General features: G+C 39.5%; 1 protein-coding gene across 29 annotated transcripts in view; it reads right to left on the reverse strand.

Annotated features, from left to right (window-relative positions):
- The window catches only part of LOC104918691 (neurexin-1a), a 239659-nt gene that overhangs the window by 101745 nt on the left and 116545 nt on the right, over window positions 1-21369 (reverse strand). For all 29 annotated transcript variants that reach the window (XM_027272888.1, XM_027272825.1, XM_027272878.1 and 26 more), the window contains 4 exons: window positions 20714-21095; window positions 19448-19638; window positions 18550-18723; window positions 15251-15370 (listed from right to left, as the gene is read on the reverse strand). In XM_027272888.1, coding sequence (XP_027128689.1) covers window positions 15251-15370; window positions 18550-18723; window positions 19448-19638; window positions 20714-21095 — 867 coding nt within the window. The remainder of the gene's footprint in view (window positions 1-15250; window positions 15371-18549; window positions 18724-19447; window positions 19639-20713; window positions 21096-21369) is intronic.

The raw sequence follows: 21369 nt of genomic DNA on the forward strand, positions 1-21369 counted from the left end.
TTCTGTTTCTACTTTTATCATGTCATTCCTTCAGATTCCACCTGTTCTACCACTCCGTCTCTCTTTTCCTCTTTCACCTTTTTGTGGAGTCTTTTGTGGTAGTTGTATGATAAAAGTCCTGTTAATATAAAAAGAAGCCAAGCAGACTAACCCAGTGCTTACCTCTCTGTCGCCAAGAAAAAAAGTGTTTTCTATAGGTTCTTCGCTGGACTCTGCAGTCTTTCGTTAACAAGACTTTAGAAGAGTGATGATGCTGCAGCTCACATAGGCAACTCTCCCTCTCTCTCTTTCTGTCGGGCACACAAACATATGAATGCGCGCACTCGCACACATATGTAAACAAAGCACGCACAGTGCTAGAGCTGGCAGTTGAGCACTGTCCACAGAGAGAGTGCTGAATCTGGGCAAGTCTGCCTCGCCTGCTAATAAAAGACCATTTCTCACAAGAGAGGGAATGATGATCGCAGACTCAGTGTGCAGCGCGGGTTACGGGAACGTAGAGAACATGTGGACATAAAAGCCCTGCTGATAAACACAATCCGGTTCAGCTGGGAAGTGTGCTCAGTGTTCAGAGTTCAGGACTGGGGAGCACAGGGCTCAGCTGCAGTGTGCCTGCTTCTGTTTGCACACTGGCCATTCAACATCCTCCCCTTCGAACTGCAGTGTTCTAAGCTGCAGGGGAAAAAAAGGCTGTAAGCACTGCTGAGCCGATCTTTACGGTTTACAGGGAATAGACAGGCATTTCATGTCCAAAGAAAGCCAACTTAGTCAGCGTGACACAGAGGATAATGTGTCCTTCTCTATTTACTTTTTCACGTCACCGTTCACACAAAGACAATGAAAGAAGCCTTGAGGAAAGGAGGAATCCATTAAGTGTAACACTTATGATGAACATTTCGCTTGATCCATTTACTGAGTACAAATACATTATAACCGAGGGCACTATTTTGTACAGAACAGACACTTTATTGTTATAAGATGAGCATAACCGGTGAGATAAATATAATCTACCATCTGGCATAAGGACGGATAAGGATAACTCTTATTTCTCTGCTGTATCTGGTAATGTATTCCTATATAGTGGCAAAAAAAAAAAACAATTGAAGTACAAAGCAGATGCTGCACACATTAGGCAACTGTGTTGTTCTCACCTTGTAGAATCTCAATAACTTGGTGCAGCCACCTGGTGCTAAAAAGTCAGCAGCATGGAACCACTGCTCGCTTCTCATTTGCAATGGTGAAAAGGAATGTTCTTGCTGAATGTGTTTACACTTTTATAATTATCAGCAGTGCAATCTGCATAATTACACCTAATAAGGCAATCTATCAGGGCTGCTTGCCAAGGACAACAACCTGACTTCCTGTGTCCTCAAGAGCAAACTTTTACAAAGAAACAAAAGGAGATCTTATTATGCAAAGTTGTATTTTAATAATGTGAACAGAAGTATGATGTGTGCACACTGCAGTGCTTTAAAAAAATAATATTAAAAAAAGTCTGCACTGGGTTTTTAGTGAAAATAATGTTAGTATGCAGCACCTGAAGTTAATGACATGAGCAGAGAGCTGATACCTTTATCAGGTTTATCATTAGTTACTTGTTCATTTGTGCCCCCAAGTGGCGAAGCTGTAAAGTACACAGAAGGTCTTATCACAAAGGCAGCAGCTTACTGTATGTTTGACACATCCAGCACAACTCGGGTGCCATTTATAAATAAGAGTTTGATCTTAATGTCACTTCCTGATTAAATAAAGTATGTCAATGGAAGATCATTAGCATTCAACAGAAAATAAAATAGAACTACTGATTAAAGCTTCAACGCTATCGTACGCTGTTCTAATCAATTCCTATAAAATCTCCTGTACTAGAATACCAATAAGCCTTCAGCAGATTGCCCTTTGCTCCAGTTGTTTTCCATGACAAATTGGCTAACTGAAGTATGATAAGCAAGAAAAACAGAAGCCGTGCATACAGCTTCAGGGAAAATATTTGCCACTAAATTCCCTCTGCCTGCACAAAAGCAAACACCTGGGACCACGACCTAAACTAATTTCAGCGCAGCTACAGATCAGCATCGGCTTTAACCAGATGATAACACGTCGGCCACAAAATGAGAAAATCCCCGTCCACAACTTAACTTTCATCATTAGAGTGTTTTTTTCTTTTTTTTGTTCCTGTTAGTGAGATGTCTTCTTGACAGAGAGCCAAAAACAGCTCTTCTTTGTTTCAACTTAAGACCCAAAGGATTGTGCAGTTCTCTGATGCATTTGATGCTTTGAGCACATTTCACCCTTTGGAGCTACATTCTACATTTCTCAGTTGTTGTTTTTTTGTTTGTTTTTTTCCTCTTTAAGGTACAAAAAAATATTAATAATATAAAGGAAAGTTATGGGAGGGAAAAAAAGCAAAAGTCTGTTGGAAAGTGTCGCTGACTTCCTCCCAGAAACTAAGTGATCAGTGAGAGGAGGGTGTAGTAGTCCCTTAGAGAGCAAAGGCGTATGAAAGGACACACGTAGTCTCGGCTACTCACTCACAACCACAGTGCCGTGAGCTGATGAGATGATTTTTTGAAGGACTGGAAAAATAGTGGCAGGAGAGCACCAGATAGGTGGTCATAAGAGTACCTGACCCAACTGCAACAAGGCCTTTAAATCAGTTAAAGGGCCATCAAGCGACACTTAATGGAGAGACCCTTAGAGAGGGGCACTTAGAACCACTTTTCCAATGTTTTTCCTCCTTGACAGCCACTATGATGTTTACTGTAGCCATTCAAGAAAATATACCTAATGACATGTTAATTTACATGATCAGCAGAATACTAAGATTTATAGCAGTTTACACAGTGTTTTCTAATCAGGTGCAGTCTGGTGTATTAAATGTAATTGCTAGCTCAGAGCAGATCAAGCAAGCAGACCAAGCCATGCATGAAGCCGGTATACCTGTTGTGTGATGGAGGGACACATCTGTGTCAGGCACTGCGACATGTGTATCCCCTACCAATGACAGCCTTTATCTCGGGGTTATGCCATACATTGGTAGGAACACTGTAGGGAGCCAAGTCCAGGCTGGAAAAGATTCACCTGATCTTCATGACATGTTTATCTGATCGACTGAGAAATGTAAATGCTGTCAGATTCTGTGATATAAAGCAGCAGTGAGCGACCAAAAAAGCAACCAACTGTGATTCAATGACAGCCAGCCGTTACAGCTACATCATATACAGTGTCATCCTTTCGTCACAAAGACGAAAGACGTGTAGGTATTCAACACTAATATTGTCTGTCATGCATTGACATAAAATACTAAACCTGAGCTCTTTACACAGCTGGGGAGTGTTGCGTGAATATCAAACATGTCATTACTCATCCAAACATGATTCACAAATGCTACAGAGAGAGACAGAGGAGCACACAGTGCACTGATGCTAATGTGTCCAAGTGTACAGGAATAGAAACAGAGTGCCGTCTTAGTCATCCAGAGATGTGACATGATAAGAACAGACAGATACACGGAGTCAAAACTCAACACAAACACAAATGCTGTACAGTACTTCAACACAGAGGGAGGGCAGAGTGTCAATACTGTTTGCGTTAGCAGAGGGGGAGTTTCATCAGGGTACCTCTCTGTCAGATCGCTCTACTGTATCACTTTAAGTGAGTTAAGTAAACTCTGACCTCGGCGGGTCAAAAAGGCATTGACTTGGTTGGTTTCCAATTCATTCTGCACCTCAGCATCTTAGGCTGGCTCTCATGCTGCAGAGCCCTGAGGCTTAAAGGTCCAATGTGTAGGATTCAACTAGCAGTGACATTACAGCCTGAAACCAACTAAATATCCCCTCACCTCACCATCCACTTCCAAGCATGTAGGAGAACCTATGGTGGATGTGAAACTGAAAAAGGGCCTATTTATAAGCTACTGTTCTGTTATCTGCCAATAGATCCCCCTAAATCTTACACACTGGCCATTTAAAGTTGAAACTGTCACCATAGTATGACTACCCTCGTCCATTAGCTCTTCTGATGGATATCTATCTGTCATGCATGTGCTCCTTTCACACAGTGGATGAATATTGTATTAAAGAAATAGATGCATACATGCATGTACTTTAAGCTAAGGAAAATCAGGCACCATCAGCTAACATCAAATATCATGGCTTATGCAAAATGCAGCAACCCTCATGTATCGCATAGAGATTTGTGTTGCACACACTGTTCATTATGCAAGCTGTGAAGACTACATAAATAACACCACTCAAGCTGATAAAACAGCCCACTAATAGGAAATAATGCACAGTTAGTGTTGTAAAATCAAATCAGCAAATGGCATTGCACGGTGGTGTAATGGAATGACTTCATTTTCACTTAGGGCAAAACAAAGAAACAACATCAATTCTCATTCATCCTTACTCTAATTTTGCCTCAAATGACTGAGGCATTATAATTGATTCAATGGAGCTACTAAATGAAGTTATTAAAATAAAAACCTCATTTAAAATATGCTCTTTTGATACCGTTAATACCGTTGATATATAAGTTATCTGGTTTGATTTTTGTACTTGACTATCTTGTGTTGTACAGATGTAGACTATCACATAAACCATTGAATATAATGCAGATTTTTCTCTGCATAACAATTTATTATCATAAAAGCACATTCATATGATTATCCAAATGATGATACTGTTTTCTCTTCTCTTGTTTAGCATAAACGCACATACGCATATACAAAGATTCCAACATGCACACATGTACACACTGCACACAGCATCCTTTCCATTACCACGGCTGGAGCAGGCCCAAACTACATATATGAAAGATAAACAGATGGATTTTTTTTTTCATTGCATACTGAGCTGTTTGTATAGTCAATAGGCTCCTTTTGCTCCTTTTACTCACTGGATTCTGCTGCTGAGGGATGCTTTTGAATCCGCCTGATGTTAGGAACATTTTTGTGGCATAAACAATGCCACAAAAGAATTCATAAATCCATTCAAATACACATTTAGATGAAGCACAGAGAAAATAACATTCAGAAATCCTTGGACCTAAGTGCAAATAAAGGTTGTTTATATGTGCACGTAGAAGTGTAAGGACGTACATATGCATGTGTCAGTGAGTGCCTATGTCTATGAGTGACGATGATGTGTCTGCAAATGCATAAACCAAATCCTAACTGTCAGTAAGAGAGATAGGGGTCACAGGTCGGCAGCTTTCCGGAGGCTTTCTCTCTATCTCCTCTGACAGTTCCCAAGATGCAGTGGGCCACCCGGGGTACTGTGTCTGTCTCTGTCTGTCTTTCCTGAAATCCGTCCAAAGTAGATCAGTTCCCTTCACAGAGCGCTTCATCCTGAACAGGTCAAGGACGGACTGTGTCTCCCTTCAGGAGCCCACAGATTCTTTGCTAACGAACCACTCTGCCACACTACAGCAAACTGGGACAACAAAGAGGTTTAATAAAAATAAAAAATAAATAAAGTATTTTTCTGTATTCATAAACAATCCACTCCTTTCAAATAACTTAGAGAGAAGAATGTTTCCTTCTTTTGACTAAAGTTCATTCCTTTTTCGAAAAACTCCAAAATAAAGACATACTACAGAACACTTGGTTTTGTTCTGGTTTTGAAAACATCATCAAAAATAGCACTCTTAGACTAAAAGGCATTCTTAATGTGACCAGTGGTCAGGTGAAGAGTCTACATGTAGTCATGAATATATGCATACAATGAAAGATGATCTCCTTCAACACAAAGTTTAAATCAATGAGCACTACTAATCCTGCTATTCATCTCCAGTACTCTTTATTCAAAGTGCACTTTAAGCCATATTGAACCTCAAGTGCATTACATCTGATATACATTTCAAGTGTCTTTTGCTGTGTGTTTTTCAGACCTATTCTTCCCTATCTTTCAAGTAACATGAAATTGTTCAGGAAATATGAATCAGGTGAATGAGATCAATCTTCACACAGGATAAGGGGGTTGGATTGTCTCTCATAGCTCCCACCTTTATGGCACACAACGCAGGAGTGCTTCACACAAGGTGTTCTGTTAGAAATGCATACCGCTGAAGATTGAGAAGAAGTATTGCACAGTGCTGCTGTGTTAAAACAGAAGGTAAAGCTGTGCTGGGCATACTGTTACTGATACTTCTGACCAGATTCTGACATGAGAGAGTGGACCTAGGTAAAGAGGACTATCTAAACAATGACTGTTGCATGGCACAGAGGGTGTACTTTGGATGGGCTGTAGAGAACAATATAGGAGGAAACATTATTATTAAGTCCAAATACTGTTTTGAACTGTATGTTTGAACAGCTGACAGTAGGGCAAACCTGCTACCAAGCTGGGAAGAGGAACACATTCTGAGTGAGTTGCTCCCATTTCCAGCCAGGTTTGCTTCTTAGTTGACTTAGTCATACCAAACAAGGGCAAGATGAAACACCTTGTGTATTGCAAAGTTGAGTCATCTTTGGAGTGCCTTTTGACCCTGGTTCAAAAAGTGGCGTCACAGGCAAAGGCTGCCTGATGTGCCGCCACTGTCCTCCAGGCATCAACAACATTGAGACAGTGTGGCCATCAGTTTTAGGGGGAACCACCCAAACCCAACAAGAACAACAAGCCTGTCCAACAGTTTTCCTCTCAATCACTCAGAAGTCAGAACAGCTCTGTTGCTGAGACTGACGTTGGCAAGGACAGTGAGTGATCTATGCGTGTTCACCACCCTAACTGGCCACAGATAAGAGGGGATTTCCATGGAATCTGACCTTCATACATAAAAAAACTTTAGAAATTAGTTATGTTCAAGGGTAATTTAGACGAGTAAGTTCTATTGATCTCTGCATGATGGAAGAAGGGAGGAGATTGTCTAAGTCCTTTGTGCATATTGTTAGTATTACTTGGAGCACTCAGCTATGCTCAGTCATACTAAATAGTTGTTTGCTTGCAATGGAGACTAGCTGGCAAGCTGCTCCTGAAACAGAAGCTCTTTCATTTTCTGTGATTGTACTGAAAGGTATGGTACATGATGTGTAGTGAATCATATTTCAGAGTGTTTAGGAGTAGATGTTTAGTTTTCTAGCAGCACTGTTGTCCTTCTCCAGGTCGCTCCTTAATTAAGAACTTAAGTACCGACCTGGGGGCTTTCACACCAACAGTTACACTACTGGAAAACAAACAGGATGTGTTGCAAAGTTATGGAAATGAAATACAAAGCAAGCCCACCTCAAAGGCTTATCAAAAGCCAAGACACCATTCTATCGTGTATGTCTTTAAACTTTTGAGGCCAAATTGTACAACTGACTTGCACATTTATATCAAGGCTGACAAGGTACGTAGCAAACTGGCACGATAGTAAAACTGACCTTCCAAGATTTTACAATGGTATTCTTTTCTGATGCGTGTACTTGCATGCATTCAAATAGACAAAATCTGTGTTGCTGGATGATGTTACATTGCACTGCTCAAAATGGAGAGCCACATCTTTTGTGGTACATTATTGTGAGGCAAAAAAAGATCCGTTTGCAACAGGAACCCCTGTGGAGACAACACAGTGGTCTCATTGGAACAGAAAACAAGCTTGCTGCGGTGCCATTGTTGGTAGTGTCAACATCAAAAGCAGCACTGCAGCATGTTCACTCCTGACACATGGAGGGTCACATCTTACGTTTCCCCCACCTCACAACTCCTCTGTTAAGCAGGTTTAGAAAATTTCAACCGTACAATTCACAGTTCAGTCAGACTTATCATGTGGTACGTTGGCTATGTCACATCAAGAGTTGATGCCGCAGAAATTCCCTAGAATTCCCTAGGTCTGTGGTCACAGTTGGAGCAAAATTGCAGCCATCACCCACTATGGACATGTATCTTCTGCTTAAAATTCATATGCTCAGCAGTTAAGTGGTATAATTTCAGCTTGGTCGCCTGATAATATATATTCATTTTAAGACTCTTTCAGTTAGCACTTGCATTTGTTAGAAGTTTTGCTTGTGATATACATACTGCATCTTTTTTTTTTTCCTTTTCTGACTGCATGTTTTTATTACAATGTCCATCAGCATCTCAATTTGCAATTCACTGAACTGAAAGTCAAATTTTCCTCTTCAGTTGAATGACTTCTGACTGTGAAATTGTTCATAGGCCATCAACAGAAGCAATCAAAAGTTTTAAAATAGTTATGTAGAAGCAAGCAATTGTGTTTCTTTAGGGATGTTTTGGATTCTTGCCACAGTTCTCCTCCGGTGTCATGTTCAATAGTGTGAATTTACGAGACAGAGGGGAGTATTCACAGTGTCAGCGCATCACCCAGCAGGGTAGTTTAGCAGATACTCTGTCATCTAGTCAACACTTTAATTAGTATTGTGTTGTGGAGAAACAACAGCTTCTTATTTCCTGTCAACATGCCCCTCTGGGCTACCAATTAATAAAAACCACCTCAAAGATTAGGTTCTCACCACTGCACTGCAATGAGTTCCAGATGAGATTCTGATTACAGCAGGGATTGCAATGAAGACAGCTAAATGTGTGTAATCATTATGCGCAACTCTGAGCTGACCACATACTGTTCATTGACACAAAAGTAATGTTTAGAAACTCTTGTAATAGGCAAACACATGAGATGTGCTCTCCCCAACTGAGTCTGTATTGTTGAGGACACATCAGAGCTCTGTCACACCATATGAACAGCAGCATGGTCTTATGAAGCAATCCGACATACGTCAGACTCTGCTGCTCTTCCATACTAATGTCACCGTGCCAGCATGTAGCTACATCACATAATAAGCAAGTGTCATGTATCTTTACAGCTGTATTCTGTTTTACCATCAATTAAGTGAACTATTGGGTCATCTGTTGGTGTGTGTGTAAGTCAAATTCATAAGAATTCGGTATTCTACAAAGCCAACTAAAAGATGTTAGTGATTCTACACCCCTTCCTGCAGAGATCTCACTGCTTGGGCAAGGTTACAGACATGTTACAGCATCCACGGTGGGAGAAAGGGAGACCTGGTTGCCATGCCAACAGCCTTTACCCAAATATGGCCACTGCCTTCTGTCACAGATACACCCTTAAATTCAGATACTCAATTAGCATGAAGAAAATGATTGACGATAATAAAGCCAGAAAGTGACCACTGGTATTGGAGAAAGAGGAAGAAGACGAAACAATTAAGCATCCTTCAATAGCTTGGGAATGATAACAATCTTGAGGAACAGTGCAACTCATCCATCTGGAACAGCAAACAGCAGCTAAGAAATATAATGTGTGAAAATAATACTGCATCCTAGTATACAGCTTCAGGCATTGGCACATACTGTATAAGTGTGAAAATGGATCTAGACATAGCATAAAACTTCAAATAAATGACTGATTCCAAACAATTCCCTGTCTTCTGTAGCAGGGGAGCTTGTAATAAAACTTATTAAAATATAATTATGAATTGATCCCACATCTATTTAAACATAATTATATGTTTAAATATAAGGCTGGTAATATTCTCTCTATACTGTATATTTTTTTTTTTTTTGTGTCAACAAATCCCAGAAAAAAAACAGCAAAACTGTCAAGGTGTTCATCCATGCCTCGATATACCTTCTGACATTCCTACCTTTCTGTGGCCCCAAGCCCTTCCCTCTGCAGATGTGAATCTTTAAAAATGCCTCACAAATACATAGTTACATGTTTGTTTGTTTTTTGGTTTTGGTATTTTAAAAAAGACAATTATTAAGCATTTCTTTAAAATACATGTACCTACAAATCTGTGCCAGGGATTGTTTTCAGAGATAAATTAATACACATTTGGTGCTGTAGTGAGTAATGTGTAGTGTATATGAAATTTAATCAAATTAAACTACTGTTACTATGCTCACTGTAATGAAGGAACATGTCACCCACCCAGTGCCACTAGATAGTTTACTGATGTCTTTTTTATTAGTTTTGGGACAACATTTAGAGCTCTATGACACAGAGGAATGAGCATAATCAGGCTTTGGATAAGCAAGCAATACTTGGGATGTGGGATCAATTCATTGATGGTTTTGGTCTTTTCATAGGATCTGCTGACAATTTTAATATGAGCATACCATATCTGCAATTATTCGTATATAGCACAGTTATGATGTGTACAAAGAAAGTACCAATTACCAATTACTAGAAAATACATGTATTATTTAGAGGGTGATGAAGCAAACAAAAACATTCTCCATTGATAACATGGTATGCTCATTTGATTGTACATTTGTAAAGCCTTCAGCTGCGATACACGGATCTGTTAAAAATTACACTAGACGTGCCACAATTCTTGTAAGCGTGTGTGCACATTTAAAGAAATGGTTACTGAAGTGAATGCACAGAAGCACTTAAGACTGCTTCTCTCATATCTTGGGGCACAATAGCTGTTCAAAGCTAGGCCAAGCTTTCAATACGCACTGAAAAACCCAAATATTTTCAGGCCCATAGATTAGTTTCGCTGAGCTGCATTAAAAGAGGGCCACATCCAGGGCAAAGAGGACATTACTTCCACGTGACAGCAGGCTGTTTACTCCAGTGCCTCATATCCCCTTGGCCTCACAACTGGACTGGGTGTCCCTTTCGATCGAAACCAAACTAAGTGGTCTAATCCTTGCGTGCCACCACAGAGGAGTAGGACAAAACTGTCTGCTGTACTTCCTGCACAAGTGTGTGTGTAGTGTGTGTATGTGTGTGTGTTTGTATGCATGTAAAATCTGGAAGATAGTCATGACAAGTGACCTATTTTGTTAAGAACAATCTAGGAAAATGCCTGGAGATTTATAGTAAGGTAAACTGGGGCAAACAATTGGAAATTCTGTATGCTATTTTTGACTAATTTGACTACAAAAATGTAGAAAATGGAGAACTGGACCTGACACAATATTTTTTTAACAGTAGATAACTGTTGGTGAAGTCCACTACACTGAGAATTGGTTGTTTTCAGCTTTCTTAGATTTCATAGATTCTGAGCTTCTAGTCTTTTTTTTTAAATATTTAATTCGAGACTTGCTTTTGTCGAGTGATGCAACAATGTCAGTGTGTGGGTTATATAGTAGCTGTCTTTACAACACAGAGAGGAGCTGCACAACAGAAATAGTGTTCTTTTACTTTATTCTGTATATGCCTTAAAATATATCAGAACCATGTCTATTGCTGATAACACAGTAGATACTGAGGCTGTGGCCCAGACGGACTATTTGCAAGGTACAAAGACACAAGAACAAGCATTGACTTAGACCCATTAGATATCAAGTGAGGGGCATGTCTTTGCCCTCTGGGCAGAGACAATAGAGACTAGACCCACAGACAGCCTCCATTGTTGATACAATATTGACATGGCGCTAATAGCTCTGGCTATAAGACTTGGCGCAGGAGCAACCAGGCGAGACAAAAATTGCGTGAACGCCAGGCATAGCCCTCGATGTAGCCTCTCCACGACCCACTTTAGCTCAACAGCAAACACCATTCTGTTTTGTCTCTGTACATTATCCTCACATGCTTGACCACTGCAGGCAAACTCCCTGAGGAGGTCTAGACTGGAGTTTTTAAGTCCCACAAACACACTAAAACCAAGCTAGCTTCTGAATGGAAACTAGAACACTTCACAAACCCCAGTGGACATAACAGAAGAAACAAAATGCAACATGGCTATATTAACTCATACTCTATGCTTAGAAGAACACACTAGTAATGTTGTGCTTTTGGCTGATTCCCAGCATCGTTTTGCGCATGCAGAACAGCACTGATGATTTCATCACATACAGATCCATGCAGGCTGTGCCTGTTGTCTGAGTCACTGACTAAAATGTGTTCCACATGCCATTTTATTCCTACTGGCATCAAAAACAGCCTGCAGTGACTAGACCAAACGGATGTTTAACACCATTTACAACCATCATAATTCATTTCACATGCACAATGATCTGAGAGAAATTTGCTTCATCTTGGCCTGTATGGCTTGTTTTTTTTCCCCCTAGTTTCACTGACTGTAGGTATCCAGTGGGGATAATTGTTTCTAAAAATACAACTCAAAGACGTCCTGTCCACAGTTCATTGAAAGAAAAAGTACTGGCACATCAGTGACGTGAAGTGTTCGAGAGATGATGAAGAGATCTGAAGATAGTTTTTATAGCTATGTCATCAGCTTGCCAATCATTCTGAAGTGAGACGTTCTGAAGTGAAAGTTGAAATACTTTTATCATAACACACTCAGGGCACAGCCAAGAAATGGTGGACTGCACTAAAAAATTGAAACCAAGTGCAGAGTGTCCTTGTGGATAAATGCTACACATTGTAGTGTTTAAAAAAGCAATAGAAACAGCAAAACTGGTAATCAAAACATGAGCCATGGAGATGCTCTTACAAAGAGCAAGCCACATTACTAATGGGTAACTATCTACATAATGTCATCTGATATTTCTGATATGGGAACATAATATGTGTAAATAAGAAAAGTCCTTTCACATCTCAGAGATGTCTCTAATTTCTGAAAATAACTTTTTTGTCATATTTGCTGAAACTTTCACGATATCCGAATAGTATTGCTAGAGACAGACAATCTGTAAAAAAAAAAAAAAAAAAAAAAGTCAGGTTCTTCTGGCTCCTCCTTGTGCTACTAAGGATCCAAACACAACTAATTAGAACATTCCCAGGGTGAGACTCCACAATTAACTGATGATTGATCAACTGCTGATTGCAAAGTATCAATTTCAAATCAGCATTTGTGAATTGATCTCTAAAGACAAATATACTGTTCTTAAGATAACAATATCAACATTATTCACTATCTCTGAAGTTCTCATACTTATTAGGTTTAAACTCATGAAGTATTAAAGTATTTAAACTGTTAAAATATGTGCAAATATCTGTAGTCAGCTTATAAGCATACTGCATTTTCAAAAGAAAGGCCTAAGAGCTGCTATCTGTCTTGGTTTGCTGTTGTGACGTGTTTCCTCATAACAAATTGATCAAATTACTGCTGAGATTTTTTTTTAAAAGTGTGTTAAACATTAGGAAAAAAAGTGAAGCTTAACAGTGAGTTTACATCCAACTGTACATACGTATCGATGCAAAATATTCTTTACATTTTGAATTTACATGAGCTCAACAATAAGATAGTATTGTGCAACCACAAATGATATTAATTCCCTTGTGATTTGTGACTGACAGCTGTGCATCCTGTCTGTAAATGTTATGGGGCTGGGGACTGTGAAATGGAGTTTTTTCTCCTTGTGAGAAGGCATGGTGCCAAGACTACCCGCTAGAGAAATACATAGAAATGCGGTGAGCCCCCCATGCAAGTTGCTTTCTCTGAGACCCACTGCTCTGTTGTAAATTGCCTGCATTTCAGCTTATGCAAATATATCCGATAAAAAGTGTTTTTTTCCTCAGAGATCCTTCTTCTTGTTCATCCACCCCCCCACCCCATCCCCATGACAATCCATCAGCACAGATAAAAGCCAACCATCTCTAGCTCATTCTTCCTATTCATAGATTTTCCTTGTCAGAGTGAGGATGCCTTGCATCACTATTCTGAGGACTAGTTCAGTTCACCCATAGTGAAAGAGATTTCTCGGAAACCATGTTTTTGTGGTTACATATTGCGTCCCTTGGGCCTGCACATTGATCCGTCCGATTGTTTTGTCAGGTCAGCAGGAATAATGAGACAAGCTGCAGTAACTGCACTCAGCAGGTACAGCACTTTTGCTCAGAAATAATATATGCATACATGTCCTGTGAACTGTTTTGCTCCCGCAGCTGTAAATGAGCTCTATGGGCCTGCTCAGGATGAATATGTATGACAGAAGGAAAGAAAAAAAAAGCTCCCAACTGGATTTCTTCTCCTTTTAATGCACAAGGAAGGTTCACGAGAAGTTTGGCTTTAAAAATATCCCTCAACACCTCTTGCACAACCCTACTGCACTGCTGATCCAAACAAGGTCTGAGGAATGAAAGGCAGAGTAAAGCGAGCAGAGGAGGGCTTGGATGAGGATGAGCTGCACTCCAGCTCACATCTCGCGGACAGAACAGTACTTTGAGCATTATCATAGGCAGCAGATATGTTCAGGGTATGAGGCTGCACGGGAATCTATTAACACCTTCTGTTGATAACAAAAGATGGGGGTCTTATCAAGCTGGTAGAAGTGACACAGAATGCATTAACATTTATGTTGCTCTCTCCTCTGCTTTTGTGTCATCTCCAGAGTGCCCACTCTGTTCTTTTCTCCTTAATGCAGTTCAGCACTTTGCCTATTCACCCCTTACTGTGTGAACCGCTGCAGAAGAAAATAATGACCAAACAAAATCCCTTGTGCACGTTTTGCATAAGAAAGTAGCCCATTTTCTAAAGGTGGGGCAGACATTACCCTGGTTCTCTCAAAAGCTAAACATTAATGAGCCCACAGTCTCTTAAACTAAATGCCAATTTCACTGTCTTTGAGAGAGATTAATATCACATAACTTTAAAATTGCATCATGTGGCTCAAAAAGTAAGTTTGGAATGTGTATAATGTGTATAAGCTGTAATTGCTATTACTGGTCAATGCAATACTCAACAGCATGCATTCTGGTGAAATTTTAAGATAATAAGCATTTCTGGTTATGTCATTTTCTTCTGCTCGATTCACTTGCTGATGATGTTTTATTAAGCAGAACACAATGTTTGTTGCTCCCTCTAGTGGTACATCTCTCAAACTTTAATGAGCTTTCACTAAACTGTCAGACTTTTCTGCCCTACAGAGGCACAACAGCTCTCAACTCCCAAAGACAATATATATTCAAAGGAGAACTACTGAAATAAATAAAAAAAGCTCTGTCAAGATTCCGTCTAATTGACCAAGTCACAACATATCAGTCTGCAGTTACAGTATGCAGCACAGTTTGGGGCCTTTACTTAGTTTGATTGGAGAATTTACAAAGCAAATTCTGCAAATGTATGCAGACAGGAAACAATAATGAGCTGAAAGCACAGGACAAAAATGGCCCTGCTGTTGATGCTAACACCCACCTTTAAACGTCTGATGCCAAGATTTTCCTGGACGCATTTTAATTATCTTAACAGATGGAGTGAATTATGCATCTAATGCTATGAGATGCATATGAGGCATGTCATTTTTTTTCATTTAATTGCATGTCACCATCTAATATTCACACAAAGTTTACCAAAAATTTGATTGTACTACATACTCGTTAGGCCCAAATGAAATAAACAAAACTATATGAAGAATAGAACCAGGAAGTTGAATCCTACCATCATTACACAGTGGTCCTCCAAATGTCGTCATGCTGCAGTCACAGCTGAAGCCCTCCCACTGCTGAAGACACACGCCTTGGTTGGCACATGAGTCCTCTTGGCATGTGGTGCTGGGACCTGAAAATGGAGATAAATAGCAACTTGATGAGACAATTTTTACAATAACAAGCAGCAGAATCTGCAAATTGACTCTGCAGTAAAATGAAATGTCACGCACAACATATAGGCTTCTGCTAACAGAAGCATACACAGAACAAACATACATAATATATGCTATGCAAACACTCCGGGAACTATGTATTTAGTCATATTTTGTATTGTTTCTACAAATACTGCAACAGATTGTAGCCAAAAGTCTGCCTGAGCCCTCAATGAATTTAAATGTATTCTGTAAACAGACACAACAAGAACCTCACACACGTACAAAAACAGCATTACAATGTTTTTGAGCTGTTTAAAAGAGTTGAAATAATTCCAACTCTTGGAATCATTGATGTCATTGTTACATTTTCACATTTTATTTTACATTTCAGATTTAAAATTCATTTTTATCTGTGTTTTGTACAGTACAGGAGCATGCATTTAAACTGTTTATATCTGATGTAGCTTGTCTACAATATACAGTACACAGTACACACTGTAATCCAGCTCTCTGTCACGCGTCCCTGACCGCCTGTGAAGATGTTTTGTGAGATCAGATTACAATCCATCTTCAGTGCATCTTGCACACCTATGTTAGACACTGTCTGATTGCAATCTCTTCATCCAAAACATATGTTATCACCAGCTGTGGATGGAGGCACAAGGCAACAATACTCAGAAGTAAGAAGAAGTGCCTGAGCAAGCCTGAGCAATCCATGGAGATGTAAATAGCGATGTAATACTACTTCTAGGTGTGTTAATCCTCATGTTTGTGCATCTATCATTTCCCATCATATCCTATATCACTTTCCCTAACCCTAAGCCATTGAACACATACATAAACTATAGTCTCACTCTTACATATTCTGAAAAAATGTGTAGACACAGTGTTGCTGCTCAGCCTCATAGTAACTATGGTAACTGCTAAATAGTTAAAGCTTTTGTAGCCCACTCAAGACTGAAAATGCAAAACTAAAATGCTGTACACAGTGTACATTTTGCCACAAGAAAAAAAAAAACTTGTTTCTGAAATACATTTGAATAAAAGTCAATTTAAATGATGTCTAACTACATCATGTACTAATGATTCCACTGCTTGTGAAGTCTTTTATATTATAATGTGCCAATATGTCACAAATGTTATGGGGTCTTATTTAACTGAGGAGTCAAATAATCAATGATACGACAGATGTGCAATGGTAATACAGTTATAAATCTAGTTAATATAAGACATCACTTCAAATGATTAAGATACAGTTACATTTTAAGGTCCCATTTTAAAATGTTTGCTAATTTAAAGGCAAATGTGTGTTAATTACAAATTCAGTAACCATAGTTATATTAAATCTCAAAATACAAAGTGGTAATAATAGACAGTGAGAAACTAAAGCAGGAATATGACATTTGTAAATATGAGATTTATAACAATGATTAATTTCCTGTAAAACATTAAAATGGCTGAACTTTGAGTTAAAATACTTCATAGGAAATTCATGCAACAGTGTTGTTGAGACTATAATAAGTCATGCACATGTATCCGTTACATGTACAGTATGTGGACACAAAACATAACCACAGCAAAAACCAAAGTTATGTCCAGCAAAAACAACATAGACTGTGTGAGTGCAAATCAAAATGTGAGCGCCATAGACTTTGATACAAGATGGTAATGATACTTGTATTCCTATGGGACAAAAGCTCATTTCATATGGTAGGTGGGTGAATTCAAACTAGGCAGTCATGTTGCTCAGGGAGATGTGGAAAGTGTGGAGGTAGAGACTGTGGGGAGGTGGGAGGGCAGAGGCATTTCAAATGCAAAGAGGGGAGGGAAATCAGACTGTGTATCAAACAGACAAAGCTATCTACCTTGCAAGTCAGCTTTCATCAATGCAACTTTTGTCAGCAAAATAATAGAAAAGGAAAAGGCAAAGTATACCAGCTGTTAGTAAAGCTCCAAGACGTCAGAGACGGAGTAACAGAAACATGGAGTGTTGAAGGGGTATTGAGGATGCTGTCTGTCCTCAGAAAGAGCCAGAGGGGAAAACTGTATTGTATAATGGAAGCTGGTTAAGCTGAACTGTAACAGCAAGTACTCTCAAAATGGCATCAGCAATACTGAAGTAAAAGCATGCAATTGTTAAGTCATTATTATGGGAAGTGGATATGCTTTGCCCGTTATGTTCAGTCAAATTTACAATAATAGAAAACTGCTCATATTCTGAAAATGTCTGTGCTGTGGCTGTAATATTATCAGTCCTAAGTGTACAGTAGACTACCTTCTGACTCCTATTGCACGATTCAATAAATATGACATCATAGAAGCCATTTTCCACTGAGAAACCATTGATACTGCATGGCATAGAACAGCAAGCTTGACAGACCCACACAGGGTGCTGAATTTGATTACATTTGTAATGTTGGAACATGAAAAGAGCAGAAGTTGCGTACTCAATAGAAAAAGAGTGGATGAATTGTGAAATTAAACTAAGTGAGTGAAGTTGAAAAATAAATCAAATATTGTCTCTGCATGTGGTGCACACATTAGACTGGGCAAATGATATTCATGCATGCAACAAAGGCTTCATACATAATTCAAAAGGATTGCTTCTGGCAAACTCTCAGATCCAGCAAGCATGCACAGAGCAAAACAGAATGGGGATAAAGTGGGAAATAACACTGGCAGGACAAATATGGCAAAGACAATAATCAGATTATGGCTAAGTGAAAACGGAAACGATTGCCTGTGGAGGAGTGTCAGAGCTTGATGCATTCTAACAGAATACTAACAAACTTTATGGATGTTAAATTATGTGCCACAGGTTGGCAATGGGGGTGCCTCGGTGGGTGTGCATCACATTGTACGTGTGTCCTTGTCTGGCAAGTGTGAGAACGGGAATACTGAGCAGCAATACAGTGCTGCATGGTGTCGCAATGACCCCACAGAACAGTTGTGTAAAACTGAGGAAAAATCTGGGTAAATAAGAGATTAAAAGTAATATGTTTTTAATCAGATTTAAATGTAACCTCTATCAATAATGAAGCCAATAAAATTCAACCTGAGCTTTAGAAAGAACATGTAGGTAACTATAAAAAAAAAAAGTTTAAAAGCAACCTACAGAGTTTGAGCTTTCTTTGTGAGCTGAAAGACTACTCACCTTCACATCCCCTCTCTATCTGTCCCACGCAGTCCAGAGCGTCTGACATCAAGTCTGGGAGCCGCCCGTTCAGATCCACTGATGCCAGACAACCCTGAAAACCCTCCTTGGCATGCACCAGTTTGGGCAACTCCTTGTACATCTCCTTAGTCACCCCACCAATGTATAGGTTTCCTGTGCAGAAATTACAAATATGACAACACTGACCCCTAGTGGAAATAAAATGTGGCATCAAGCTTACAGTAAAGGAACAAGCATATGGAAAGTCTACTTAAAAGCACAGTATTATAATTGGTCTTGGATTCAATTTTCCTGACTAAAGACCAAAGTATTATTCTTTTATAATGATAAGAGTTGTTTGATAAAGTATTTAAATAAATTAAGGAGTGCAGAAGGTTAAATATTGTCAGTCTTGCCTGAAAACATTTTCTAATTGTCATTACATATTATTGTACTATGACACAATATCAGTGCTGTGATTCTTTTGTGTCTAAGCCAGAAATGTGTCATTCATCTTTGCACTCTTTCATTTACAATTTTTATTCACAAGTAGAACACTAATTATGCCAATATCCTTCCAAGTTTTTATCTTCTAAATTGCTAATTATTTCAAAACAGATTCTATGGTTGGTTTGCTAAACACAAATAATCTTTTCAATAAACTCCCTGCTCCACATGCACAGACTTAGTGTTGGCTACTGAACAGATGGGGCTGAGTTCCTTGCTCAAGGGTACCATGGAGGTGGTAATGAGTGAGGGCCAAGCATTGCTTTTCCCCTCCATCCCCGCAGGGTTTATTCCGGTCCAACCTTTCAGGCACTTCTCTCACCTCTAGGCCACTGCTGCCCCAATTTAATGAAATTTCAAAAAAACAAAGAACTTCACTATGCCTACGCACCCTTCAGGTCCAGGTTTTTGGCTCCTGAGGTCGTCTGCGTGGTGACCTTGGTATCAATTTTGACAGTGTGGAGGTTGTTGGTGTCCCTGGAGATTATGACATTATGCCAGTGGTTGTCGTTCAGGGGCTTGTTTGAGTTGCCTTTGATCAAGTGGGCTCCATTTCCCAGGTCGGACACATAGTGCAGGTAACTGTAACCAGATATTTAACACATGAGTGGATAAAACCAAGGACAATAATGGAAAAGCATGAAAGCATGGTGTTATGGAAGATACTTAAATTGTAGGTCTTTCCGGAATAATAAAACCAGGAAGTAGGAAGAGTGCAATAAACCTCTGAGAACAGAAGCAAGAATTGGTTGCTGTGTGCTTCTGTGTTCAAATGTGTAGATATGAGAGTATCAGGAAGTGCAGCTGCCTGAAAAGGAACTAAATAAATGGCAGGTTGCAGACTTAACAAAAGGTTCCAGGCTGTGCTGAACCAAATTCTTTGGTTTACAGGCAATTTATGATTTGCATGCTCATTTTAATTAAAATGTATGACTTTAATGTTGGGCACATTGAGTAACACCTTAACTTCAGGCATTACTTAAAAGAAGGTCATTCTATAGCTACAATTCAGCAAGAAGAAACACACGCTTATGTAGTCGATTCCCTTTTATGTTGGGTGTTTGTTATGCTTTCATGAAGATTAAAAAGAACAGTAATAGCCAACAGCCCTTTCAGTAAATATTCTGGCACAGAGGTGATAAGAAAAGCATTTAAATTCCCATAGTAATGGCATAAAGCACTGTCAAGAATTATATTCTGTTTGGAAACTGTCATATATGACGAAGAGCTGAATTATTAAAAAACATAATCCATTTAGGCAGAGTTTCTTACATAAATAAACATCCTGCTACACTTATATAAAACTAATTCAACACAGTTTAAAGCTTTTCACTTTTCCTGTTTCCTGGTCTTTACACCTGGTGGCAGGGGGTCCGCCCTACAAATGTGTGTAAACAGAAAAAGCTGTGTAGTTGCTGTAGTCAGAGCTACCTCTTCTGAACAAGAACAAGCCAGACACCCACACCAAATCAAACCTCATTTATAATTCCTCAAAAAGCATATCAGAGTTCTGGCAACATTTTTGTTTGACAAGCTAGCTTCCCTGTGATGACTCCCACACCAAGAAATGAAGCAAACGAGTAAAAAGGTAACAAAAATACATCTGGTTTGCTACTCTAAGGTGTCAAATGAAAGCACAACTTTAGTATTTACTTACCCTTTGACCAACTCGACCACAATGAAGTCATTTCCATCCCCGCTGTTATACAGGATGAGGCCATCGGACGAGGTAGTCTTGAACTGAAAGAAAAGGTGCATGGAGTAGTAGGCCTGCAGAGTGGTGAGGGTCACATAGCTGGAGCGTGACTTGAAGGTGACCGGGTCAGCAATAATGTTCTTGAAGCCAATCATGGCATTGAGCTCGCAGTAATCAATGTCACCATTTTTACAGAGGTCTATGTAGGCCATGCCATTGAAGGCGAGGCTCTGGAGGTGCCCGATGAAGTTGGACGGCACAATGGACATGTAGCGCTTTTCTGTCACAATGCCCGTCTCAATGTTATGGAACTCCAGCTGGGTGTGGTCACCTGCCATTTGACCTTGGATCCGCAGAGAGGGGGGAGGGAGAGAGAGGATGTTATTGTGGGTATAACATATAAAACGGGCAACTGACAACAACAGATCTGCTACATGATGAAAACAGAAATAAGTTAATATAACAAACTAGAAGCAAATGTATCTCAGACTGTTTTTTGGTTTTCAGTGTAAACCCGAGGTTGTACATTAGGCAACACAGTGTTGCAAAGCACAACGCGCAGTACACACTGAATGTCTTAAAATAACCCAAATTAATTTCACATTTTGTGCTGCCTA

This window comes from Larimichthys crocea, chromosome III (assembly GCF_000972845.2).
Source record: "Larimichthys crocea isolate SSNF chromosome III, L_crocea_2.0, whole genome shotgun sequence".
Classification (NCBI taxonomy): domain Eukaryota; kingdom Metazoa; phylum Chordata; class Actinopteri; family Sciaenidae; genus Larimichthys; species Larimichthys crocea.